Raw genomic sequence first — 27978 nt, 5'->3', positions numbered from 1 at the left:
GCATTTATAAATTGAACTTTCACATAAAATCAGGACTTCTGGATTTTCCTGGAAAACGGGAAGATAACGAAAACTGGGTGCTCCTTCTCCCAGGGAAACTGGCTGGATCTGAGTACCAATTGCTCCTTTCGGATAAAATTATCACTCCCTTATTTATGCTAGTACCTCCCGCCGTTTCCTTCTGCCCAGCCCGCATAAGATCATTTATATGCAACCAGCAGAGGCATTAGAGTTTAGGACCCCTTCTCCAGACACATCACTCACTGCTCTATTACACATCACGTACTCTCCAGCACCGGCGTTTTCGCCTACAAAGGCCCCCCGCAAAGCACTCCTACTCCTCTAAGCATTACTTCGATTCCTTTCACAGCTTTCTCTGACCACCCCCTCAACTGGGTCACCGCAGCACTCTGGCCATACCTCTATTAAAACCCTAATCACACCGGATGTACAAGTTTCTCTCCTTCGCTAGGACAGGAGTTTCTTGAAGCCAGCAGCCACGACTAACTGATTTTCGCGTCCCCAGTTCCAAATCCACGGCCTTGCATCTAACGGCGTTCAGTAAACTACCTAAACAGTCTCAGAGGTGGGGCTGAGGCAGAAGCGCAGACGAGTGCACTCAAGTAGAGTCGGGCCAACAGGAGGGCGCTTCATCACTCCAGCGAGCAACAGCCACCGCGCGAGCTCCCGTCGTCGCCGTTCCGTCGCGAAAGCTCAAGTCCCAGCTCTCGCGAGATTCGGTTTGAGCGCCAGCCCCCGAGCCAGCGTGGTTCTCGCTAGATTCGCGCGGCCACGCAACTCTCCGGAAGTAGCCCTTCCGGTGCTGTGCCCCGGAAGCGGAAGTGTGACTCTAGTCTGTCAGTGTTACTCGGTGGTCCAGAAATCCAGGGAAGTCGTTGTCGTTTAATTTTTGCAGGCTCTCGAGCGCTTCCCCCCTGGCGGGTGGGAGTGCAGAGAGGAAAGTGCGAGATGAGCACCATGTTCGCGGACACACTGCTCATCGTTTTTATCTCCGTGTGCACGGCTCTTCTTGCCGAGGGTGAGAGCGGCTGCTTCTCTGACGTTTGATCAGCCCCCATGGGAAGGATCTTAGGCCTGGGGACCCTCGCGCCACCACGGGAGTGGTCGCGAGCCTTGCTTGCTTGGGTTTGGGATGGTGGGGGTGCTCATCTACTCCAGGGAATCGGGGCCAATCGGGAACAGGAGCGGCAGGGGTAGCGTGGAATCCGGTTTAGGTCGATTTTATTTGTGGAGACACCTTCATATCATGGCTCCGTTATTTTGGTTGAAGAGCAGTTGTTTTAACATTTGAAAAAACTTAACTGGTGGTAAATACAAAGCAAAAAGTTGAAATCCCTCCTCACCCAACAGTGACCACCAGTAAGTTTGCTGTGACCATTGCAAACATTTTTTCTGTTAGCATGTTGCTTTTAATGTTGCAGGTATAACCTGGGTCCTGGTTTACAGGACAGACAAGTACAAGAGACTGAAAGCGGAGGTGGAAAAACAGAGTAAAAAACGTGAGTATGGCAACATCCTTTAGATACAGTTTCAACAGGTCAAGTTCACTGAATGCATGTTCACAGTAAATATTTTAGGAGCACCAACTGATACAAAAACTTTATAGGAATACAAAGATGAATCCGATTTGAATTGAAGGCTATGTAGAGTTATATGCAGTATTGGAAATTTTTGTGCAAAATGTATAATACAAATGGCAATAGAGCAAGGGACATGAGAAGTTCGAGTTATGTGCTGTGGTGGTTCTAAAGAAGAGATCCTGTTCAGTTGTGAGGAGCCATGGAAGCCTTTGTGATGGAGATGGCCTGGTCCTCCTTCTTGGATAGTTAGAATTTGGATAGACAATGAGCTGGAGGTAGGAATTCCAGGCGAAGAAAATCAGATATGTGCAAAAATATGGAAATTGTAGTGAGAAGATGTGTTTGGAGAACAACGGGTCATTATGATTAGTATTCAGGTGAGCAGTGTCTTCAGGGATAAGGCAAATTTCAGTTGTGAAATTTGATTGGTTGTGAAATTTGATTTGATCGGTTGAAGGACAGTTTGAGTAAAAGGTTAAGAACAAGTACAGTTTGTGGTCTTTGAATAAAGCAGGAACTCCACAGGACACAGCTGAGGGGACTGCTAGAGGTATAATGTGAATGGTTCTTTATAGGCTTTTTTTCTTTTTAAGATTTTATTTATTTATTTGAGAGAGAGAGAATGAGAGATAGAGAGCACGAGAGGGAAGAGGGTCAGAGGGAGAAGCAGACTCCCCGCTGAGCAGGGAGCCCGATGCGGGACTCGATCCCAGGACTCCAGGATCATGACCTGAGCCGAAGGCAGTCGCTTAACCAACTGAGCCACCCAGGTGCCCTCTTTATAGGCTTGATGTGCTTTCAGTGTTCTTTTCTGCCTTATAAAGATTAAATATAACTTTTGTATCTTAAAATTCCTCTGACTTTCTACATCCTGTGACATCTTTATGTCTTCATAAGGGTTTAAAGTTTTCTTCCTTACAATATCTCACTTGATCCACATAGCAACCATTTGTGATCAGTTGTATAGATATTATTCTCTCTTTATAGAAGAGGAAAGTGAAGCTCAGAGAGGTTAAATGACATACTAATCTCATAGAGCAAACAAAGAATTAGAAACCAAACTCAGGCTTTTTAAATTATAGTTTACTGGTCCTTGACTTATTCAGTGTGGATAATGCACCTCAACATGTTAAAAACCAAGCTCATTATCTTTACCTTCACAAACGTGATCCTCCTCTGGTATTTCTCTACGTGACGAATGGTACCTCCATGCTTCTGATAGTGCAAGCCAGAAACCTTGATACACTTTCTTCACTTGGTTTTCAGGACATCACACTCTCTTGGTTTTGCTCTTACTTTGCAGGTCATTTTTTTTTTAAAGAGAGGTAGGGGAATTGGGAAAGGTAGAGGGAACGTGAGAGAGAATCTTAAGCAGGCTCCATGCCCAGCACAGGGCCTGAAGTGGGGCTTGATCCCAAGACTCTGACCTGAGCTGAAATCAATAGTCAAACTCTTAACCGACTGAGCCATCCAGACGCCCCTTGCTAGTCATTCTTTTGCAGTTTCCTTGTTGGTTCCTCTTTCAACCTCTTGTTGGGCACCCGAAATTTGTTTTTATCCCCCTACACTCACTCCCTTGGTGAATTTAGTCATGTGCTCTATTTGTGAGTGGCTCCCAAATTTATATCCCTAGCCCTCTCTCCTTAATGCAAGATCTGTATATCCTTGTAATAACATTTGTGTGGTGAGCGATGGCAGCTACACTGTGGTGACCATAGCATAATGTGAAGAGAAGTTGAATCACTATGTTGTACACCTGAAATTAACATTGTTGTGTCAACTATGCTCAAATAAAGATTCACATATCAATTTGTCAATTACACTGTAATGTTGAATATACATTTCAAACCCAACATGTCCAAATTGAATACTATTTCCTCACTTAAGGCTGTTGCATTCGTAGCTTTCAGGATCTTGGTCAGTGGCAGGTCTATCCCTCTACTTGCTCAGGCCATAATCCTTGTGCAGTTATCTTTAACCCTTCTCTCACACCCCACATCTAATACTCTTGGGCTGTCTTCAGACATATCCAGAGTCTGACCACTTTCCATCACCTCCATTGATAACTACCTTCATCCTTTGCATGAATTATTGCAGCAGCCTCCCACAAGTGTTCCTGTTTCCCTATAGTCTGCTCCCAAGATAACAGCTAGAATCATCTTTTTTTTTTTTTTTAAGTAGGCTCCACATCCAGTGTGGAGCCCAATGCAGGGCTTGAACTCAGGACCCTGAGATCAAGACCTGAGCTGAGATCCAGAGTCAGATGCTCAACTGACTGAGCCACCCACGTACCCCCAGAATAATCCATTTTAAAACTATTAGATCATGTCCCATCCTTGTTCATAACCCTGTGATGGTGTCCCATTTTCACTCAGGAACAGCCAGAGTCCTTACAGTGGCCTGTGGAGCTTCCCCTGTTACTGCTCTGATATTCTTCTCTCACACACTCTGCTTCAACCACACTGACCTTGCTATTCTTCTCTGTACATCAGCCACACTCCTGTCTCGAGAGCTTTCTACTGGCTGTTACCTCTGCCTAGCATGTTCTTTATGATATCGGCTTAGTTAGCCCTCATATCTTCTTCAAATCTTTGTTCAAGATTTACTTCTGTGAGTCTTGACCACCCTCTTTAAAACTGCAGTCTGCTCATCTCTTCTACCTCTGCTGCTCCTCACCTCCATCTCCATCTTTCCCCCCATGGCTCTTGTCACTTTCTAATGTATTATATGATCTATTTATGTATTGTGTTACTGTTTATTGTTTATCTCCACCTGCTAAAATGAAAGCTTCACTAGGAAGGCGTTTTTGTTGTTGTTCTGATATATCCTGTGCACCTAGAACAGTGGCACATAGTAAATGTTCAATAAATATTTGCTGATTTGAATACTTTCTTGTCTCACCCTGTATGTGCAGTCCACCATCAAGCCCTGTTACTGTTCTCCTCCAGGAAAGTTTGCTCTCTCTCCACATCTCTCCAGTTCTGCCGCCACCACATAGTCTAAACGTCTGTCATGTTTCCTATGATCTACTGCAATAGCCTCCTCTTTGGTCTCCCTGCAGCCACTCAAATTTATTCTCTACAGTACATCCAAAGTAATTTTTTTTTTAAGACACAAGTCTTATGTTACTTGCCCTTCTCAAAATACTTTATTTTTCCCCATTGCTTTTCGGATAAAGGTGGGGCTTGCAAGGTCCAGCATGGTCTGGTGCCTCTTCCCTTCCCCTGCAACTACATCCTGTATCAGGTTATCCCTTGCTGTCTATTCTCCAGCCACTCGGGCCTTTTTTCCATCCTCTGGACTAGTCTTTTTCCTACTGTGGGGCCAGGCCTTATCTGCTCTTCCCTCTAACTGGAATAACTTTCTCTTTTTGTCTAGTAGGAACTCATTGTGTCTAGTAAACTCCTACTCATTCTTTAGCTCTCAAAACCTTTATTTAGTCTTTCAGAAGGGTCAGATCTTCCTATTATGGGATCTTCTTTATCCAGAGACGTCTCCTTAAAACAGATTTATCTAGCCTCAGTCCAGTCCCCTAGAAGACCAGGTTAATGTTCACAGTACCATCTTATGTTTCTGTTCTCTGGCCTTCTTATTTTTTGTGCAGTAATGGTTAAGTGCTAAGTAGTTACGTTATGGTCCTTCTGGGAAGGGAAAGAAAAATTTTTGTTTCTTTGGTTAATATTAATGTTTGGTTTACATTAAAGTGTAAAACATTCAATGTTTTCTGTCAGTTTTGTCTTTTAAAATGTTATTCGGTAACATCTTGTAGAATTTGATTTAATTTCCTTTTATGATCTCATACTAGTAGGTTCACTCTAAGTGTCTTTCTCCCCCATAGGTATATGTCATGTTTTATCTTTTTGTTTACATAAAAGAGTACCAGTACTTAGACACCAGTGCATATATTGAAAGTACAAACACACACACACATTTTATTTTAGTCAGAACTTTACTGTTTCACTTGCAATATTGGAGTCAAATCGAATTTTACATCTCTTTGTTAAAGTAGTAATACTAATTTTAGAATTCAGATAGCATAATTAATGTACTAAGAGAAAAAGTCTTACCTGCCAATTCTCTTTGATGCAACTTTTAGAAATAATACACATACTGTACCGTTTGCTAGTAAAGGAAGTATGCTAAGATATTATACAGAACAAAGAATGTAAATTAAGTAAAGGTAATTTTTGACATACCTATTTTTAGTCCGTTAATAGGTGGACTATGATAGGTATATAGATGATAGTAAATATAAAATATAAATATATTACATTATTTCTCTTTACAAGGTTATTTTTACTTTATCATCATAGTAACTGAAATGCATTCAAAGAAGTTGGTCTTAGCTTCTTCTCTCTGTTTTTAAGTAATCTCTGTGCCCAGTGTGGGGCTCAAACTCGCAACCCCGAGATCAAGAGTTGCATGCTCCACTGACTGAGCCAGCCAGGGGCCCTGGGTTTATCTTTTTTGATTCTCTTGATCTCCCTACCCTATGCATATGTCTGTCTTGCCAGTTTTCTGTGTTATAATTGTTATTCAATTATTTGCCCTCACTAGATTACTCTAGAGGGCAAGGATCATGTTTATCTTTGTATCTACTTAGAATAATGCCATTACTTAGGCACCAATAGCTGAATAAATGAATTCCTACTTTCTATAGTGAATATGAGAGTGGAACTATAATGAACCTTAGTTATCTGAGAGAGCAGAATTTGAAAATTGTGCTTAGACTCAACCTACGGCAATCACCCTCAGCTGATGGTCTGAAAGCCATCTTAGTTTTTATTACGTTTCAGTAGTTACTATTATTGTGTCCTTATGCAATCCTTTATGGGTGTTTGATGCTTCCAGTGTTGTTGTCTTAGTCTTAGATTGTTGTGTCTGCCTTCTGTTAGCAGCTGTGGGAGCAGATCGGTTGACTTGCTCAGGACCATAATGAAAGGCAGTGTGTAACTTTTTTGTGAGCTTCTCTCATTGGTTCAGCTGTGATAAAGCATCCTTCATTTCTTTAGTATAATGCATAATTAATTTTTACTGTTACTGTGTTGTTTACAGTGGAAAAGAAGAAGGAAACAATAACAGAGTCAGCTGGTCGACAACAAAAAAAGAAAATAGGTAAGATAAATTATTGGTATATACAAAATTCAGAAAAACAAATTTTGGAAATTTGGGAAGTTTAAAATTGGAAAAAATAAATTCTTAGGTGATGAAAATATAATAAAGTTGTTAACAGTAGTAACTCATGTTTGTATAATTTTGTGGTTTACAGAGCACTTGCATACATATCTTACTTGATTCTCTCTTGTCCATTTTGTAGGGTACATTCAAGCAGTTGTTGCTGTTTGCTCTTAGCTTTTGAAATTTTAGTTTTAGTAAAATGATGCTGACAGTTGTGGCTTTTGAATTTGGCTGAGGGTTCTTGGCACAGTTTGTAAAAGTGTATTTTTTTTTCATATCTGAGTTGATTATTTCCAGTTGAGGCTGAGTTACTTGTATTGTTGCCATGACTTCCTTATGGAGAATTGACTGGTGATGTAAATCCACCAGGGGGTAGGAAATTTACAGCTGAGTAATTTTTATCTGGTCTGAAAAGGAATGACATGTTTTTGGTTTTTCAGTGTAATTTAGAGCTTAATTACAGAATGTAATTCTGTTCCAAAAAGACAATTTATAAATGATTAGATATGATTTATATTTATATTTTATGATGCTTCCTGATTCTGAGATTAGGAAAAAAAAACTGTGAAACTGTGTGTTTTGTTCAGAAACTATGTCTCTACGTACGTCACTGCCATTATATCCTAGAAGAGAATTCTACCGGGCTGGACTATGCCACTATCCTGTTCTGATTAAAGCTTTTGAATTTAGTGTTTCCAATGTTTTCTAAATGGCCTACTCATTTAGTTCTGTGGCAGGATGCTATTGTATGTCTACTCTGTGTCAGTTGCTCTGGTGGGTCATAGAGAAACAAAGTAGAAAAAATTCTATTAGGAAGTCTGTCTAGAGAGGGAAAACAGACCATTGCAGTATAGTGTGTTCATAGAAATATATTCTGAGTGTTAAAAAAGTAAAGAGAAAGGATTTCTAAACCAAACTAGGGGATTAGGTTTTCTTGAAGAGATAATATTGAATCTTGAAGATTTAGTGTGAATTACTTAAATAAAAATATAAATAAATAAAATAGTGGTCAAAATTTATTGAGCACTTGCCATATGCAACACACTGAGGTAAACACTTTATACATGTTTTAGAATTCTCTGAACAATTAATTGTATGTAGTAGTGAAGAGTGTTACTTCATTTTTATAGATGAGAAAAATGAAGATTGAATTAAGTAATTTGCCCTCAGTCAGTCATTCAGTGATAGATGGGATTAAGTTAGTGGTAGAGAAGGGGTTTGGCTCTGGTCATTTGTAACTTTAGCATCCAATTTTAAGCGCTATACATTCTAGGCAGGACAGGCATATACAAAACTATGGGGGGATCAAATAGCAAGGTGTATACCTGGAACTATAGTTTAGTATAACAAACAAAAGAAGGTATGTATAAAGTATAGACAGATGAGGCTAGAGAAATAAGTAGAGCCTGTTCATAAAGATCTTTATAAATTAAACTAAGGTAATGAGATTAACTTGTATCCAGAAGGCTTTCCATCTTTCCATAACCATTAAAGGACGTAAGCAGAGGATTGACATCAGATTTTTTTTTTTAAGATTTTATTTATGGGGCGCCTGGGTGGTTCAGTCGCTAAGCGTCTGCCTTCGGCTCAGGTCATGATCCCAGGGTCCTGGGATCGAGCCCCGCATTGGGCTCCCTGCTCGGCTCCCTGCTTCTCCCTTTCCCACTCCCCCTGCTTGTGTTCCCTCTCTCGCTCTCTCTCTCTCTCTCTGTCAAACAAATAAATAAAAGCAGGGAGTGTTCTTTCTTTTAAGGAGGACAACTCTGGCAGTAGTTTGGAGATAAACGAGAGAGGGGATAATTTTGGAGGCAGGAAGTCATGAGGCTTTTTAAGTAACTCAGGTGCAAAAATGGCAAGAACCTGAACTTAGGTACAGGCAGTGGTAATGGAATAGAAGGTAGAGATTCAACCAATCTAGAGAAGTAGGAATAACAGGACTTGATGACTGTTTAGATGTAGCATGTGGAGAGAGGGATGAGTCTACAAAGAAGTCCAGATTTCTGATTTGGAGAGGAAATGTTGGAGGAGTAACAAATTGGGATGGGGAAGGGAGCTATCATAGAGGGATAAAGGCTATAAACAGACTTTAGAATCCTATACTTGTAAGTAGTAATTGAATTCACACATGGTGAGTTCATATACGGGGAGACCATGTAAAGTAAGACAAGGAAAGGGCTGAGGATGGAGAGAGTCTTGAGGAAACAGGGAACAGAGGTGGAGCTCTGCAAAAGTATTGCCAGAGAAGTTGGAAAGGGTTTGTCGTAGCTGTGGGGAGGGTTTCAGGGGACAGAGAGGGTCCAAGGTGTTAATTGTCTTTTTTTTTTTTTTTAAAGATTTTATTTATTTATTTGACACACAGAGAGAGCGAGAGAGAGCGAGGGAGAGAGCACAAGCAGGGGGAGCGGCAGGCAGAGGGAGAAGCAGGCTTCCTGCATGAGCAGGGAGCCCGATGCGGGGCTCGATCCCAGGACCCTGGGATCATGACCTGAGCTGAAGGCAGCGGTTTTACCAACTGAGCCACCCAGGCGCCCCCAAGGTGTTAATTGTCTTAAGAGGCAAAACGAGAGTAGCAAGAATGATTTCATTGGCGTGATGGGGGACAGAAGCCAGATTGTCTAGATGAGGAGATAATGCGTGGTGAGGAAGTGAAGGCATTGAACATGGATCATTCTTTCAAGTTGCTTTACTGTAAAGGATAGGAAGGATATAAAAATGGAAGGCAGATTGCTCTCTGCCCTTAAACTGACAACACAAACTGTCTAAAATGTAAATTACCTGAACATGGGATACACTCCCTAAAATTACTTCTACTCTATTTCACCTTCACATTTGTACTATTAGGCATGTGGTGAAAAACCCAGCCAGATAGAATTTATTGTAATACTACTGTGAAATACGTTTGAGAACATTATTTACAACATCACGATGCTCTCTTGATGAGCAGTTATGGAAACTTTCTATTAGTTTTCAATGTCAAGAAAAACAGTGTTAGGGGCGCCTGGCTGGCTCAGTTGGTAGAGTGTGCACCCCCTTGATCTTGGGGTTGTAAGTTTGAGCCCCATGTTGGGTATAGAGATTACTTAAAAATAGTAAAATCTTAAAAAAAAAGAAAAGCAGTGATTCTCATAAATAATTGATTTACTTTTATTTATTTTTTTTAAGATTTTATTTATTTATTTATTTGACAGAGAGAGAGAGACAGCGAGAGAAGGAACACAAGCAGGGGGAGTGGGAGAGGGAGAAGCAGGCTTCCCACAGAGCAGGTAGCACGATGTGGGGCTTGATCCCACCATGACCTGAGCCGAAGGCAGACGCTTAACAACTGAGGCACCCAGGCACCCCCTACTTTTATTTTGTGGACTTTGCTTGAACCGATGGGTTTTTCCCCCTTTGAACTAGTTGCTAATAAGTATAGAGTCAGATTTGCTGTTCATCTCTAGCAACTTTCCATGACCAATTCAATGTATTTCTATGAAATGACTCTATCTACAGTTTTGTTATTATGCAACCCTTACTTTCCCTTTCTTCAGGTCCCCACTTGAGCTTCTTTACAAGAATATAGACAGTAGTTGCCGGGGGAACTATGGAAAGTGACCCCGCTGCACTGAAAAAAGGAAGTTTTCAGTATGAGGGGAGTGCACAGCGCAATGGTAGGGTTTAAGAGAAGCAGAATGCCACTGATTTTACTAGGTGAAGCTCTTTGATGATGGTCTTAGGTAGAACCATGAATTTGAAGCTGAAATGTCTTAAATTTGAACTAAAGATTTTTTTTTAAGATTTATTTATTATTTGAGAGAGAGAGAGAGCATGCGCTCACGGGGGGAGGGGCAGAGGGAGAGAGAGAGAATCTCAAGCAGACACCCCGTGAGCTCAGAACCTGTCATCGTGGGGCTCGATCTCAGGACCCTGACATAATGACCTGAGCTGAAATCGAGTCAGACGCTTAACCTTCTGAGCCACCAGGGTGCCCCTTAGGTTCCCCATTCTTTTTTTTTTTTTTTTTAAGATTTTATCTATTTTTATCTGAGAGAGTGAGCGTGGGGGGGAGGGGCAGAGATAGAGGGAGAAGCAGGTTCCCCACTGAGCAGGGAGGCTGATGCAGCACTTAACTGGCTGAACTACCCAGGCACCCCTGGGTTCCCCATTCTTAATTTCAGGTGCAGATGTTTTCGCTGTTTTACATTTCCCTCTCACAGAAGGGAAACAAATTTACTTTGATATATGAATTTTATTTAGCTCTTTGGCTACATACAAGTTACCTCAAGTAATAAGGGGTTTATTTTCAGAATATATGGGATCCAAAACTCAGGGAACACTGAAGTAACTGGTTACAGGAAGGCAGCAACTGTGTTAAAGCCAGTCTGATAGGCAGAGCAAGCCCTGAGATGAAGTGAGACAGTGGACTCCAATATCTTTAAGGCTGCACTACTAATTAATTATTTTTTAGAGGGGGGAGAGGTGGTGGAGGGGCAGAGGGAGAGGGAGAGGGAATCTTAAAGCAGTCTTCATGCCTAGCATGGAGCCTGATGTGGAGTTCAGTCTCACAACCCTGAGATCATGACCTGAGCTGAAATCAAGAGTCAGATGCTTAACCAACTGAGCCACCCAGGCGCCCCTGGGGCTGCACTATTAATATATACTTCTCTCTCTTTTTGTTGTTCAACTTCCCCCACTTTCTCTATAGTGTTTTTCTAGCATTTAGGTTTTGCCTACACCTAACTTTTGCTTGTATCCTAGGATTCTTCCTATGTCAGTATTACTCATAATGTGCTCTGTAGACCCCCAACATCAGTGTTGCTTGAGATATTAAGAGTGAAAGGTTCTGAATCTTCCTCCCAGACTACTGAATCAGAATCGCTGGATGTGGGACCCAGGAGTCTGCTATTTTAACAAGCTTCCCAGACATTCTTAGACAAACTAAAGTTTGAGAGCCAGTGCTATATGTAATTTTTCTGTTTCTGCTCCCACACTTGATTTACTATTCCAAGATTTTCTGGTTTAAATTTCTGAGAGAAGCAATCTGGTTGGCTCAGCTCATCTCTTTACACCATAGGTCATGAGAAGGCATATGGATTGGCTGCCTTTTAGGTCAGTAGTGGCAGGGCAGGGGTGATAGGAATCTTTGAATGGCTGACCCTCAACAAAGACTATGGTAGGAGGCAGATAGCCCCAGAAGATGGCTGGGGAAGGGAGGGTAGGCATTCCAAAGCTTGAGTGAGTTGGGGTGGGTATCTCTTTTCTTAGTGACTTGGAGATATGGGAGGAAATTTTTGAAATTTAATTTATTTTGGGCCCTGAATTTATATATTCATTCTAGGCCTTTATCTATACTATTTGGATTTTCCATAAAAGAAGACTGCCTCAGGCATTTAGTTTAAATTTTGTTTCCTCTCCATTACCAAATCTACATGAAATTTCAAGATTATATTAATTGGTTTTCCATTCAAGATAACTCAGAATGTAGAACTGCCATGGGATACCTAATTCTTTTATTTTTTTTTAAAGATTTTGTTTATTTATTTATTAGAGAGTGAGAGAGAGAGAAACAGCATGAGAGGGGAGAGGGTCAGAGGGAGAAGCAGGCCCCCCACTGAGCCGGGAGCCTGATGCGGGGCTCGATCCCAGGACTCCGGGATCATGACCTGAGCCGAAGGCAGTCGCTTAACCAACTGAGCCACCCAGGCGCCCCTATACCTAATTCTTTTAATCTATAGAGTGGGACCTGCTATTTTGATCATCTCTTCCTTATTTGAGAATGTTCTCCTCTCAAAACTGTTGGTTGGATCTGACCACCCAGTTGCCTCCTATATTGATTTCCATTCTTTGACAGAAAAAAGACACTGGTTATTGACTAAGGTAAATGATGAAGTGTTCCTTTCTTAAATAAATTATGTTACCTTGTTGTACACAACCTGATGCTGTCAAGTAAAAATGTATAATAGATTGGCTTAATGTCTGTTCATTCTGTGGTCAGAATAGATGTCATCATTGGTACTAGTTGATTCCCATAGCTGCAAGAAATATAGCTTCCTTTTAATTAGAGTATTTTCTTTTAGAATTTAAAATTTTCCTTTTGCCTGTCATCTGGGATAACAAGTCATTCTAAAACATAAATGTAGCTTCTTCATATTTCTAGTTTCTTCTCTCCATGAAATTTCCTCAGCTTTCTTAGAGGTTGTATTCCCAAAATTCAGTAGTAGGAGGGTGTATAAAATTCCTGTCAAATGGAGGGATTGAGGCATGATTTTCCCCTGTGTTAAATCCTAAGGTTCCTGCTAATAAACAATTCACATTATCATTTCAAAATAAATTGCTTGCGTTTATTTTACCTGCTAATGTGATGTTTTTAAGAATTATTCCCCTGGGGAAGCACAATTTCTTTTTAAGGGGAAAGCAGCTTCTTTTTTACATAATAGCAGTTGTATGTTTATTAGCTATTGATAATGCACGAATTCTGTAATACTTTTTTTTAATTTCATTTTATTATGTTATGGTAGTCACCATACATTACATCATTAGTTTTTGATGTAGTGTTCCATGATTCATTCTTTGCGTATAACACCCAGTGCTCCGTGCAATACGCTCCCTCCTTAATACCCATCACCGGGCTAACCTATCCCCCCACCCCGTTCCCCTCTAAAACCCTCAGTTTGTTTCTCAGAGTCCATAGTCTCTCATGGTTCGTCTCCCCCTCCGATTCCCCCCCTTCATTTTTCCTTTTCTACTATCTTCTTTTTTTTTTTTAACATATATTATTTGTTTCAGAAGTACAGGTCTGTGATTCATCAGTCTTACACAATTCACAGCGCTCACCATAGCCCATACCCTCCCCAATGCCCATCACCCAGCCACCCTATCCCTCCCACCCCCCACCACTCCAGCAACCCTCAATTTGTTTCCTGAGATTAAGAGTCTCTTAGGGTTTGTCTCTCTGGTTTCATCTTTTTTCATTTTTTTCCTCCCTTCCCCTATGATCCTCTTGTCTTGTTTCTCAAATTCCTCATATCAGTGAGATCATATGATCGTTGTCTTTCTCTGATTGACTTATTTCGCTTAGTGTAATACCCTCTAGTTCCATCCACGTCGTTGGAAATGGCAAGATTTCGGGGGTTTTGATGGCTGCATAATATTCCATTGTATATATATACCACATCTTTATCCATTCGTCTGTTGATGGACATCTTGGCTCTTTTCATAGTTTGGCTGTTGTGGACATTGCTGCTATAAACATTGGGGTGCACGTACCCCTTCAGATCACATTACATTTGTGTCTTTGGGGTAAATACCCAGTAGGAAAGCAGCTTCTTTTAAAAAAATTACTTTTTTGGTTTTCTTTTTTCACTTGCCACACCACGCTTTGTTGGAGTTTGGGTTTTTCTCACTCCTGGGCTATAAAGTTCTTTCCAGGCTACGTCGTAGCAAGTTGAGTCTTGAGCATCACCTCCCACTGGAACCCAAAGGTCTCGGAGGAGCTTCGGTTTGTGACTAGGCTTTCAATGGATTTGCCAAAGCAGCTTTACCCAACCTGGGCCCTGGGATCATCTCAGATGCCCAGTGAAGAGAATTCCCAGGAAGGCTCAGCTGCCTCTCAAATTATCTCTGAAGTATTAATAAAGAACCTTAGTAAATTGACTCTTGATCCTAGTATCAAACTCCCTTCCCCTCTACCAGAATATCCATCCTAACAGCAGGACAAAGAGAAGAAAGCACAGGGGCTCGTTGACCACATCCTCAGCAGCAGGAGGGGTGGAGTAAGGACTTTGTTAACTGCTCGGAAAGAAAGGATGGAAAGGATGATATGAGTGATTCAGTACCAGCGCTACTTCAATCAGCTGTCCAAGCTTCAAAAAGATCTACAGCAGAAGGAAATTGAGGGTAAATCAAGAGTGGAAAGATTTAGATGTAGCTGTCATTATTGCCTGTATCATAAAGATCTTTCTGAGGATACCAGCATGGAGAATAATTATGACATGGAGCCAATGTAAACATAAACTTTATTCTTATACTGTTTCTTCTTGGTAGTAATTTTAGGATCATTTTGTGGCATCTTGGGAAAGCTGCTCTGTGTTAAGGCAAACTGTATAATATTTTGATAATCTGTGATACAAGGTCTGGCTTTTGTGTATCTTTTCTACCTTGATACCAGTAATTTGTGAGGAATCCTATAGTTTGCATTTAAATGACTTCAGTATACTTCTTTTTGATTTGACCTAAGGAAGTACTAATAGGTTTTGAGTGTTGCTTGTGTGTTTGAGAGGCCTGAAGTCATTAAGGTAAAACCTAACATCAAAAATTGGAAGCCAAGTAACTTTTGTAGAAGGAATACACAGAAAGCATTGGGTGATTTGGTTAGAGCATAATAAGGGCAGGGTGCTTACACTAGATTTTCTGGTTTTCAGCAATCGTAATAAAATTTTTTTGATGTGCTATTTCAGTTTTCAGTAGCAAATGTGTGTAGAGGGTCTTATTAAAATTGAGACTTATTTGAATACCTCTTAAAAAAGGTATTTTTTTCAAAATGGTTTATTAGAACTTGGGTTATTCTTATATAAACCATGGATTACATGGTTGTATTGAGAGGCCAGTCTTCATAAACTTATCTAACCCAGAATGGAACATAAAAACTTTATTTATTCTTAGGAATAATTGCTTTTGTTTTGTTTTTGTTTTGGTAATATTGGCAACTAAAAGCAAAATTGAATGTGAAATGACATTTTAAAATTCATTTAAACCATTGAGGCTTAAAGAAAAGTGGATTCATTCATTCATTTATTCATTCAACGGAGAGAGAGCACAAGCAGGGGAAGTGGAGGTGGAGGCAGAAGAAGCAGGCTCCTATGTGGGGCTCGATCCCAGAACCCTGGGATCATGACCTGAGCTTAACTGACTGAGCCACCTAGGCGCCCCAGAAAAGTAGAGTTTAATCAGGATATAAGAGCTACAAACTTTAAAAATAAAAGGGTGTTTTAAGTACTTTAAAAGGACTTAAACTCTTCACTTCTTATTGTGTCTAATAGAATATCCTTGCAAAACTTGAATCTTATATATATATATTTAAAGATTTTATTTATTTATTTGACAGAGAGAGACACAGCTAGAGAGGGAACACAAGCAGGGGGGAGTGGGAGAGGGAGAAGCAGGCTTCCCACTGAGCAGGGAGCCGGATGCAGGGCTTGATTCCAGGACCCTGGGACCATGACCTGAGCCGAAGGCAGACGCTTAATGACTGAGCCACCCAGGCGCCCTTGAATCTTATATTTTAAAATAATGAGAATGATTAACAAACAAATCTTTGCCCAGCAGTTATTAGAGTCAAGGTTTGGTAGTCATAATAGAAAAGAAAGAGAGAAGGAGTTTAATGATTTTCTAAGAGTTGAAAGAAAAAAAAAGAGCCGTTAAAAGAACATGTGTGGGGGGAAAGAGGATATGAATATGAGCATCTGAGATGCGATTAACGGAGTAGGGAGAGGAGAAAAATGAAAATGGACTTTAGATCAGGTATTTCCCTAGCAACCATTTAAAGGTATCATCAGTTTTGGGGGGTTAGTGGAAGAAGGAGAGGTATATAAAGCTAAATATGGCTTAATGGGGATATTTAGAAGTTTATTGTTCATAACTTGGGGAGTACCTGAAATTGTTTCCCTACTGGTAACATTTCTGTTAGATCAGATTTGCTCTTTCTCAAATGGGCATTTTTGGATTTCTGAAGACTGTTATATTGTCCTGGACATTTGAATATTAACTTCCTTGTTTTTATAATGTTTGTGCTTCTTGAGGCATCTTAGCATTTCCTACCCACAAACAGATCAGGTTCATTTCAGATGAAATTTTGCATGTATAGTGTTTCCCTGTTAAATATATTTAGTTTGTTGTTTCTTTATACCATTTCTTCTTTTTGTCCCTTTTCTCTACAGAGGCATCCTTTTTAAAATCAACTTTACCTTTTTATATACTATCTTTTTTGTTCTAGTCTGTTGGGAATGGTCCCTAGTGAAGAGTGGAGTCACGAGAGTATATAAGGTAGCCTCAGACATAATCAGCTGTTAGTTGTCCATGAATAAAATCCCTGTGCTGAGAATTAGTCTTAGCTACTGCTGCTCTCCCATCCAACTAAATCTTGTGTAGCTGATAGTGCTGTGCCATGAATTTATCAGAGATAGGTAGGAGGGAAAGCAAACATCGAAGATGTTTGTATCTTTCACCTCCTCCAGAACCAAGTGAATATTAACTTATTTTTGAATTATTTGAAACCGACTAAAACAACTTTGTGTATGGTAGGTATTTAGTAACAATAGCATAATCCTGTGCTGCTGTATTATTAAGCCATGTAAACACACTGTCTATTTACGGTTACTGTTTCTGTGTGGACTTAGCTTCAGAAAAACTGTCACCTCAGTTTGCTGTCAACTTTTAGGCTCTTTGTGCTTCTTCTGTCTATTCAAGCTATTAGCTTCATCATAAAGGACTTACCCCTCCCCCCAAAAAGGACTACTTTCCCTAGAAAAGGATTTTTGGTATGCTGTATCTTCAGATCAGGTTTTATTATATTGCTGAATCATTCATGAAACAATATTGAGCACATTCTACAATGTTGAGCAGCTAACTACATGACAGTTACTGAGGATGGAGAGATAAAGAAGACATAGAGATTTCTTGTTCTCCAGGAACCTTTCATCTAGTTCGGTTGATAGGTATATAAATAGATCATTATAAGAGAATGTACAAACTCAGTATAATGATAAAGATATGCATGAAATATTCTGGAAGCATAAAGAAAGGACTTCTAGTGTCTAGTACAGCAGTCATTAGCTACATTTGGCTTTTTAAATAATCAAAGTTAGGGCGCCTGGGTGGCTCAGTCATTAAGCAACTGCCTTCAGCTCAGGTCATGATCCTGGAGTCCCGGGATCGAGTCCCGCATCAGGCTCCCTGTTCAGCAGGGAGTCTGCTTCTCCCTCTCACCCTACCCCCTCTCATGCTCTTTCTCTTCATTCTCTCTCTCTCTAAAATAATTAAAAATCTTTAAAAATTAATTAATTAATTAATTAAAGTTAAATGAAGTTAAAATTTTAGTTCCTCAATCACACTGGTCACATTTTATTTGCTCAGGAGCCACATGTAATTAGTGACTACTTTATTGACAGCACAGATACAGAATATCTTCGTAATTACAGAAAGCTCTATGGAACATTATTGAAAAGGAGGTGACAGAGAGCTGAGGCTTAAAGTTGAGTACTAGCTAGCCAGGAAGGTTTGGATAGGGACAGGGTAAAACATTCTAGGTAGAAATCCCAGTTGGTCGAGACTGAGGAGTTTCTTGGGATGTGTGGTTTTTAGAGCTAAAACCGGAACAGTCCTGAGAAAACTGGGACAGTTGGTCACCCAAGTAGAAAGGACTTCATGAACAAAGACACTGGATCTAGAGAAAAGCTTCACATAGAGAGCAGCTTACACTTGTTTGGTATTGCAGGAACCTAACAGTTCATATGAGGGATTGGAAATGAGGCTGCAAGGACAGACATCAGACTTGCAGGTGATACTGGAACATGACCTTATAGGGATGAAAGGCCATGCCAGAATTTTAATCTGGGGAGTATCATAATTTTGGTCAGCTTTACATTTTAGGTAGATCTGACGGGCAGCTATGTGGGAGATGAATGTGAGGGAGCAAGTTTGGAGGCACTGAGGTGCTAGGAGACTTGAAGTAATACAGAGTTAGAAATCCTAAGGACATGGTAGTGAGGAGGTGAGGGTTTCATAAATATTTATGAGGTATGTGGGGTGCCTGGGGGGCTCGGTCAGTTAAACGACTCTTGGTTTTGGCTCAGGTCATGATCTCTGAGTCCCGGGATTGAGCCCCGCCTCAGGCTCCCTGCTCAGCAGGGAGTCTGCTTGAGATTCCCTCTCCCTCTCACCCTCCCCCTGTCCCCCCCAGAGCGTGCATGCTCTCTCTCTCTCTCTCAAATAAATACATCTTTAATTAAAAAAATATTTGTGAGGCATAATTAATAGAATGTGGTGTTTGATTGGATGACAAAGGAGGGAGTCAGGGATATGCCATGGCTTCTAGCATAGGTGATGTCCTGTACCTTTCTTTTTATTTTGTAGTGGTAGTCCCTTCCCTCTCTAGTTATTTTATCCCAGTTTACCTTCTCATCATCTCATACCCCAATCCTCAACCCCCCAATTTAAAAACATCTTGTTACATTGTAAGAGGACTGCCCAGATAGCAAAGCAGCTCCCATCCCCGAGATAGACCTTAGCTCCATTCCTTTTTGTTCATTTTGTTCCACAAATCTCCAGCATCCCACTCTCTCCTGCCCATATCCTTCCCTTCCAGGGAGAGCAGACTGGATAGGAGCAGTTCAGGGCAAGGGATCATGTCTTCATCCCGCTATGTACTGTTTAAAAACTACAGTTCAGGGGCGCCTGGGTGGCTGAGTTGGTTAAGCGGCTGCCTTCGGCTCAGGTCATGATCCCAGAGTCCTGGGATCGGGTCCTGGGATCGGGCCCCGCGTCGGACTCCCTGCTCAGCGGGGAGCCTGCTTCTCCCTCTCCCTCTGCCTTCCTCTCTGCCTACTTGTGCTCTCCCTCTCTCTGTCAAATAAATAGATAAAATCTTTTAAAAATAAATAAATAAATAAAAACTACAGTTCAGTCTGCAAGTCAGCCTTCCTGTAGGCCTCTTTCTGTTCCTCCTTTCCTTCACCTGCTCAAATTTACTTGCTCTCACACCAGTTCATTCTAATGGTGTATTTTTTTTTTATTTTAGAGGATATATTTTTATTTTGTCATCTTCCTATGAGGGTGGGGATTTTTGTGTGTTTTATTCATTCGTGTATCCCCAGTACTCAGAAAAGTGCCTGGCATATAGTAGATAATCAGTAAGTATTTGTTGAGTAAATTAATCCTGGTGATACCTGATCAGAGAGAGCAGTAGCATACTGTACATAGAGACTATTGGCTTGGGAGTTGGGAAACTTGAACTTTAGTCCTGGCTTTGCCACAGAGTGCTCACAGCGTCTCTACCAAGTCACTTCCCCTTCGCGAGACCTCAGTTTCTTCCTGGAAACAATGAAATCCCTTATATTGATGGAATACAGCAAATAAGGGCATTAATATACAGTTGAGACTTCGTTAAGTGGTTTGGGTTGTGTGTATATAACAACTTTCTTAAAATACATGTGAAATTTTCTGGCTTTCTAAGAGACTCACCTAGAAAACTATGCTTATTTTTAGAGTAATAAGTCTGTAATATGAAAGAACCTGAATTTTTTATTTATTTATTTTTTAAAAATATTTTATTTATTTATTTGACAGAGAGAGACACGGCGAGAGAGGGAACATAAGCCGGGGGGAGTGGGAGAGGGAGAAGCAGGCCTCCCGTGGAGCAGGGAGCCCAATGCGGGGCTTGATCCCAGGACCCTGGGATCATGACCTGAGCCCAAGGCAGACGCTTAATGACTGAGCCACCCAGGCACCCCAGAACCTGAATTTTAAATTTGTCTTGATTGGCTTTTACTTTTAGACTCTGCTCTCTTGAAGAAGCTGAAAGAGGGGGAAAACCATAAGAGATGAGTAACTCATATTTGAAACCTAAGTACAATCATTATGTTTACACTTTCCATCAGTGTAGTATAAAAGTATATCTTAATGTACAGAGTTAAGACACTTAATACCAGAGGTAATTTTTAATTAATCTTTAAAGATTTTTATTTAAATTGAAATATTTTGGTGCCCTGCTGCATTCGAATTTTCTAATATAAAGTATACAATATCACAGGTACTCAGCTCACCTTATTATTAAGTGACACTGAGACAAATGCTTTTATAGTCACCAGTGACAGTTTAACATCTGCTTTGTGCTCAGCATTATGTATATTAACCAGTTTGTTCATTCTTTTCAGAGAGGCAAGAAGAGAAACTGAAAAATAACAACAGAGACCTATCCATGGTACGAGTCTGAAGTATAATATTGTGGTAAACCACACAATGTTTTATAGCATAAGACTCTGATTTGCATTAAATACATACTTACCTTTTCAGAAATTCACCCAATCATGTCATGGGTGTTCCTGGACCAGATGGAACTGAAAATATGCTTCTGGGCTTAAACGTCATTTCAGTAATAAGAGAAGCTCTTTTGGGCTGTCTTGGAGGTCATAATTTGTCCCTTTCACACAGTTCTTGATTAGCTGTGCCCTTCTGTTTCAAATGAAGTCGTTTGTTTTCTTTTTTTCTCATGTCATTGCTGAATCTTTGGTTTTCTGGTGACCTGTGTCACACCAGCATCTGAGTTGGAGCATTATAGATGGCCTTTATTGTTGCCTTTGTTCTTTAAGAGGCTTTTTGTTCTGCATGTCAGGCATACCATAAAGTGTAAAGAAAAATGATTTTATTACCCATTTACTCATCATTTTTAAAGAGTAGAGCTTGTTCAAGAGTTTTTCTAAGGCATAGGTAGGCTAATTATATAGCTTGACTAATTTTTCTATTTAATTTCTCTATGTTTAACACAGGACATCTGAACTGTGCAACAGTTGTCTTTGCTTTCGGAGAGACCTTTGCTATACCATCTTCTGTTTCTTGCAATTTTATTGAGTAAAGCTGTAATTTAGAAGGGCATCTTTTTGAAAATAGCTTTTCTGTTGCATAGTTATTAAGTGTTTATAAGACCAGATTTGGAAACTACAGAAAGAAGAGAGAAAAATTGCTGATAAACCTGTCATCCAGGGCCCCAGGTTAGCTCAGTCAGAAGAGCATGCGACTCTTGATCTTCGGGTCATGAGTTTGAGCCCCATGTTGGGTGTAGAAATTACTTAAAAATAAAATCTTAAAAAAAAAAAAAAAGAACTGTCATCCAGAGATAACGATTGTTAATCTTATATCTATATGATCTTTTGTTTATTTATACTTTTACCACTTAATATAATTAAGTAAGAAGTTAACTGCAAGTAACAGAATACCTAACTAGCAATGATTTAAAGAGATAAAGATTTTTTTAACTTGTTCAAGAAGTCCAGAGGTTGGTAGTACTGACCTGGTGTAGCAGCTCAGTAATGTTATTAAGGACTTAGGTTAGCCATAGATTATGGTTATTTGGTTATTTGATGGCACTTTATCCTTTATCTTCAGGCATTATGTTCTTCATTCCAGGCAAGAAGAATGGGCAAAAGGCCTAAAGGGATACTGGCCAGCTTTGTCCCTTTTAAAAGTCCCGTTCAGTACTTGTAGCTCACTGGCCAGAACTGGGTCACATGGCCACCCCAATACTATTCATCAGAAGGGGGCAAGGAGAAGGGCTTGGAGGTGGAGGGTGGATTAGTCAATAAACAGCTGGTTGCTATGGGAAGTGTCTTTTAAACATGACGTGAAACCGAAATTTTTGGGTGTGCCTTAGTAGTGGTTTTTTTTTAGTGTGAAATGACAGTTTGTTGGTCTCTTTATAGGTCCGAATGAAATCCATGTTTGCAATTGGCTTTTGTTTTACTGCCCTAATGGGAATGTTCAATTCCATGTGAGTATCCTTTAATAATATGGTTTTACCTAACTATTGCTCTATATGTGTATGTATTTATGATCAATTAACTTTTTTTTTTTAAAGATTATATTTATTTATTTGACAGAGAGAGATAGCAAGAGCAGGAACACAAGCAGCGGGAGTGGGAGAGGGAGAAGCAGGCTTCCCGCAGAGCAGGGAGCCCGATGTGGGGCTCGATCCCAGGACCCCCTGATGCGGGGCTCGATCATGACCTGAGCTGAAGGCTTAAGAACTTAGCCACCCAGGAGCCCCAGTTAACTTTTTTTTTAAGATTTTATTTATTTATTTGAGAGAGCACTAGAGAGAGAGAGCAAGCACAAGCGGGGCACAGAGGGAGAGGGAGAAACAGGCTCCCCACTGAGCAGGGAGCCCAATGTGGGATTCGATCCCAGGACCCTCGGATGATGACCTGTGCCGAAGGCAGACGCTTAACCGACTGAACCACCCAGGCCCCCCAGCAATTAACTTTTTTGGTAATATTTTATTTTGATACTTCAAATTTACAGAAAGGTTACAAAAATAATATACCCATTATACAGATTCACAGTTGTTAACATTTTGCTCCGTTTTCTTTCTTCTTCTATCTCCCCATATCATCTATGTATTCATTCATACATGCATCATTTATGTATTTTTCTTAATTATGCAAGAGTATGTTATGGGGTTCATGCCCCTTTATCCATAACTACTAAATTTTTTTTTTAAGATTTTATTTATTAATTTGACAGAGAGCACAAGCAGAGGGAGAGGGGAAGCCGACTTCGTGTTGAGCAGGGAGCCCAGTGCGGGGCTCGATCCCAGGACCCTGGGATCATGACCTGAACCAAAAGCAGATGTTTAACCAACTGAGCCACTCAGGAGCCCCCATAACTACTAAAATGTATATTTCCTAAGAACATGGACATTCTCTTATATAACTTCATTCCAGTTACCAAAATCAAGGAGTTTTGAGAGAATGCAATTATATGATAACTTTCTCGCCCTCTTTAATATCAAGGATCTTTTATGTACAAGGTAAAGACCCAGGTATTATGGGGCCTCTAAAAAGAATTTAATATGTCTTCTGTGTTTTTAAGTTACTTACTAGCATACTGGTTCAAAACAAAGGTAGTCATATAGAGATGTTTGACTCTTAAAATAGTCTTAACAATGATAAAGTAAGTTACTGTTGTCTAAACTGGCAGATAGCAGGCCTGAGTAATTGTGGAACTGTTTTTGACAGAAACTGGGAAAATATCCAAAGATGACAAGCAGTCATTTATTACTTTTCAAGGCCCACATGAATCATCCCACAGGAATGAGAATTTCCCTCTCTCCTTCTTTTCCTTCCTTTCCTCCTACTCTTCCTCCCCTGCTTCATTTCTGTCTGTCTCTTCCTCTCCCTGCACCTCCCCCCTTCCTCGGGTCCATTCTTCCCTCCCCACCAGTTCAGTGCCTATGTTGTGCCAGGCATTGTGCTAGTATCAGAATATAACAAATAAGGTGTGGCCCCCGCCCTCAGTAATAATCAGTTTTATGGGAAGAAAGGCTAGATAAACAAATACCTTGATGGATGCTATAATAGAAATCTGTGTGAAGTGCAGTTGGGGGAAAAGGAGTGGCTATTTTTACTTAGGTGAGGGACTAGAGGTGGTGTCCACATGGTTTTAATGTAAAATTTCCTTTTAACTAATGATTACTAAAATTACAGACCTTTCGAGCTGAAAGGGACCTTTGGAAGGTGAAATAACTTGCCTAGGGTATCTAGAAGTCTCATGATTTCTGGCTTATAATTTTAAACTCAGTACTCTTTCCATCCTGCTGTACTTTCATTTCTTGGGTGCATATCCCCATGAGTTACCAAGCAAAGCAAACACTGGAAGGTTTTATAGTTAACTACTGAGTGTCCGTGTAACGACTCAAATCCACAAATACTCTTCTTCGAGTATTGCTTTCTGGACAGTATAGAGCTGGCTAAGTACTCATCTGTACTTTTTAAATTTGATGCTTCTACTTACTTTTCTCTTACTTCTGATGTTTTAAATAATATTTTAAGGTTAGTGTTGTGTCTGTGTGTCTGTTCTGATTGGCCTTAGCTTGATTGTATGATTTTTGTGACAGATTTGAGTCCTGCTTTGCTAGAGGTTCAGCATTTTATTTTATTCCTTAATCTAAATATATTACTAAATGAAGCTAATATATTTCTTTACTGAACTTACATTTATGTCTCCCTCTACTAGACCGTAAGTTCCTTATAGTCTTCTCATGTGACAGTTTTCATATCCTTAGGGTTTTAGGGCTTCTATAGATATTTATTGAATAAATTTAAAAATATTTGTAAATATACACCAGTTTCTTCTGTCATGGTTTCTATACTATTCTGGGGTCAGAATTTGATGCCATTTGAAATGTGAATCAAAAAAATTTTTTAAACGATTTATTTATTTGAGAGAGAGAGATGGCATGCATGAGCAGGGGGAGGGGCAAAGGGAAAGGGAGAATCTCCAGCAGACTTCCCACTGAGCATGGAGCCGACATGGGGCTCAATCCCAGGACCCTGAGATCACAACCTGAGCTGAAATTAAGAGTCCCAAGAGTCAGATGCTTAACTGACTGAGCCACCCAGGCACCCCGTGAATCAAAAAATTTTTTAATTATAATTACTAATTTCCAAGATGTCAGTGGTTCATTTAGGAAAACACTAGTTAGTGAACCAATGACAATGGAACCAAATTCTCAAAAACCATGAGTCTGAATGTAGTTGATGAAAATGTCTTCGCGCGCGCATGTGTCTGTGTGTGTGTGTGGCTTAACAGAAGTTTATTTCTCATTCCCATAAAGCCTGTCACGGGACTGGGGGACTCTCCAGACCAGCTGCTCTCCATGTGGGGGGCTGAGCATTACAAACTGCTTTGAGTTTCTGGCCCCCGTGTCTGTATGGGCTTCCATGACTGAGACGGGAAGAGCACTAGCATCTTGCACCAACAAATAAAGGCTTTAGCCCAGATGAAAACTTCTTCTACTGACTCTTAGGTCATAGTTTATTTTGGCCTGGGATAGCTCACAGTCTTGTAATAAGACAGGCTAATATCAGCAGTAAATATTGAGAGTGTTTATTTCAGTATTGACCTGTCAACAGCGTTTGGAAAAAATAATGCAAAATTGTGCACATCCTATTGACAGGTTAGTAATGTAAATTTAATTTTCAAAGACTATATCTCTTTAATGATGAGAGTGTTGACATTAGGCTTAAGTAGGGAGAAGTCTTGACTTGTAAACTAAGTTGTGAAACATGGAAATGAATCATTTTGGCTTATGGTCATTATTTACAGTAGGAGGTAATGTTAGATTACCTTTTTGGAAGAAATTGCCAGTTCTTTCATTCTTTTCTGTGATTAAAACTAGAGCTTGGCATACGGTTTTGATTTGAATCCATAGTTGGTTTAGTTATGAAATGAAGCTAATATATTTGATTATAGTCATAGAATCACATAACTGCAAAGTATTATAATGTATTTCTTATGTTTCTCCTTTGAGTCAATAATCATTTTCATTTGCCTTCCTTTGATTTTCTCCCTCCAGTTTTCAATTTTTTGTGAGTGTACTACATGAATATTTATAGGTTTCAACTATTTTTAATGTTTATTCAGGTCGAAAAGCTGCATGCCATTTTTTTTGCGCCTCATGCTGTGGGAGATAAAAGAAAAATTACCCAGCCTGAGCCCTCACACTGCTTATTCCCTTCAAATAGAATAGACATCTATATAGGAAATATTGATTTATTCGTTAAAAATTGACTGTTCTTTTTTTATGTAGGGGTCATTGTAATTTGTAGAAGATCCATTATAGAGAGAAATTTGAGAGAGAGAGAAATTTTATAACAATAACACCCTACCTCAGCTATATTTTGCCTTTTTCTTGGGCTGCAGAACAGCCTGTCCCTGGGCCTCAGAGAGGCTTATTTCTCTTTACATTATTTTTGAGACTCACTTGGAACCCATCATGGTCTCTGCCAAAGCAGCGCCCTTCCTGATACTTGTGTGTCTTTCAGTGGTGCTCATTTCTAGTCACCTGGAATTGAAAGCTTTATTGCTTCCCTTCTTCTCGTCCTTTCAGCGCACAGTTCTTGTGTATCTACCCTGTCCCACATTTAATGCTGGACACTGAGTTATCTCTAACATTGTCAATCCTGTTCCATCAGTTAACAGTTCCTGTTTATTCTACCTCTCTGTGTCTGTCTAGCCATGCATCCACCTGCCCATCCTTCCCTCCCTGCTTCTCTTCCTCTCTTCTTCCCTCCTCCCTCTCCTCTTCATCCATGCTGCACCAGCTCTTATCCTAGTTTCAGCTCATTGCCTTTCCTCTCTGCTATTACCCCTTGATCTTGGGCTTGCCAGTAGCTTCCTAGCTGCTGTCCGTCTTCAGGTGCCTCCTGTCACTGCAGCATTAAGTTAACCATCCCCAAAAGCATGTTAGTCATTGTCTAATAACCACATCTGCTACTGATGGAATAGTAACTGTGTGTTGGCCACTGTTGGCCTTTATATAGGTTGCCCTTGTAATCTTAACAGCCTTCCAAGATGAGAATTACAGTCTTTATTTTACTGATGAGAATGTGAGACTCCAAGTTACTTAATTTGCCCAAGGTCTCAAAGCTAGTAAACGTTGAGCTGGAATATAACTCATGTGTCTCTGACTCTAAAATCCTTACGTGGCATCATGCCACTCAGACTGCTGCCTTAAGTCCAAACTTTTTAACCTGGCTTTCATGCCATTCCATGCTTTGGCCTCAGCCTGTTCTTCAAACTTTCTTTCTTTTTACTGTCTACAAACTATTGTGTTCTAACTGCACTGTTCACTGTTCCTGAGACACACATTCTTTCACATGAATTTTTAGAATCACTCATGTGTCAGCTTCCCCTGAGATAATCCCATTCAAGTTTTGACTCTGATTTTATTCTATTTATGTATTAGTTTTGAAGTATTAGACATTATAATTATAATTTTTAATATTCCCATCTAGAAACGTGGTGTTTCTGCTAAGTCTGTTTTATGTGCTTTTGTAGTTTCTTTCTGAATAGGTCTTGCATGTATTTTATATCTTCTAGCTCATTACTACAATAACATTTTTGTTATTTTATTCTGTAACTGACCATCTTGCTGAACTTTGATAGGTTCTAGTAGGTTTTAATTTGGTTCTCTGATTTTCTAGATAGATAATCATATGATCAGACAAATAACTTGGTCTCATTCTTTCCAAATTTTCCCCTCCCTCCTTTCTTCCCTGCTACCTTCTCCTTCCCCTCTCTCGTTCTAAGCTGAATTGAATTAGAACAACCAGAAGAGGGGCGCCTGAGTGGCTTGGTCGGTTAAGCATCTGCCTTTGGCTCAGGTCATGATCCCAGGGTCCTGGGATTGAGCCCAGCATCGGGCTCCCTGCTCAGCAGGGAGTCTTCTTCTCCCTCTCCCTCTGTCTCCTGGCTTGTGCTCAATCTTAAAAAAAAAAAAAAAGAACAACCAGAAGAGGGTAAAATACTTAATGAAATACTAAAGATAGCCTAATAATGATGGGAACCAAATGAATAAAATATAATAGTTGTATTGCTGCTTTGATAATTATGAAATTTCTAGAGGACCGAGGTTTTCAAAGCTATATACAAGAACATGTGGGGGACAAAG

The 27978-nt window shown here is 40.1% G+C and overlaps 1 protein-coding gene and 1 pseudogene across 4 annotated transcripts in view; both read left to right on the top strand.

Moving 5' to 3' along the window:
- Positions 1-799: 799 nt before the first annotated feature.
- The window catches only part of TMCO1 (transmembrane and coiled-coil domains 1), a 52651-nt gene continuing 25472 nt past the window's right edge, over positions 800-27978 (top strand). For all 4 annotated transcript variants that reach the window (XR_012375634.1, XM_025892135.2, XM_025892133.2 and 1 more), the window contains exons 1-5: positions 800-1039; positions 1443-1520; positions 6657-6716; positions 20687-20733; positions 22229-22296. Coding sequence is in view for 3 of the 4 variants with exons in the window: in XM_025892135.2 (XP_025747920.1) it covers positions 970-1039; positions 1443-1520; positions 6657-6716; positions 20687-20733; positions 22229-22296 (323 nt within the window). In the remaining variant the exon portion in view is untranslated. The remainder of the gene's footprint in view (positions 1040-1442; positions 1521-6656; positions 6717-20686; positions 20734-22228; positions 22297-27978) is intronic.
- On the top strand, positions 13758-15309 carry LOC141371033 (developmental pluripotency-associated protein 3-like; annotated as a pseudogene).

The sequence above is a fragment of the Callorhinus ursinus genome, unplaced genomic scaffold, assembly GCF_003265705.2.
Source record: "Callorhinus ursinus isolate GAN/ISIS: 27379988/994484 unplaced genomic scaffold, GSC_fseal_2.0 scaffold54, whole genome shotgun sequence".
NCBI classification, from domain to species: Eukaryota; Metazoa; Chordata; class Mammalia; order Carnivora; family Otariidae; genus Callorhinus; species Callorhinus ursinus.
Note: the sequence above shows the minus strand (reverse complement) of the source record. Positions and strands in the feature narration are given on the sequence as shown.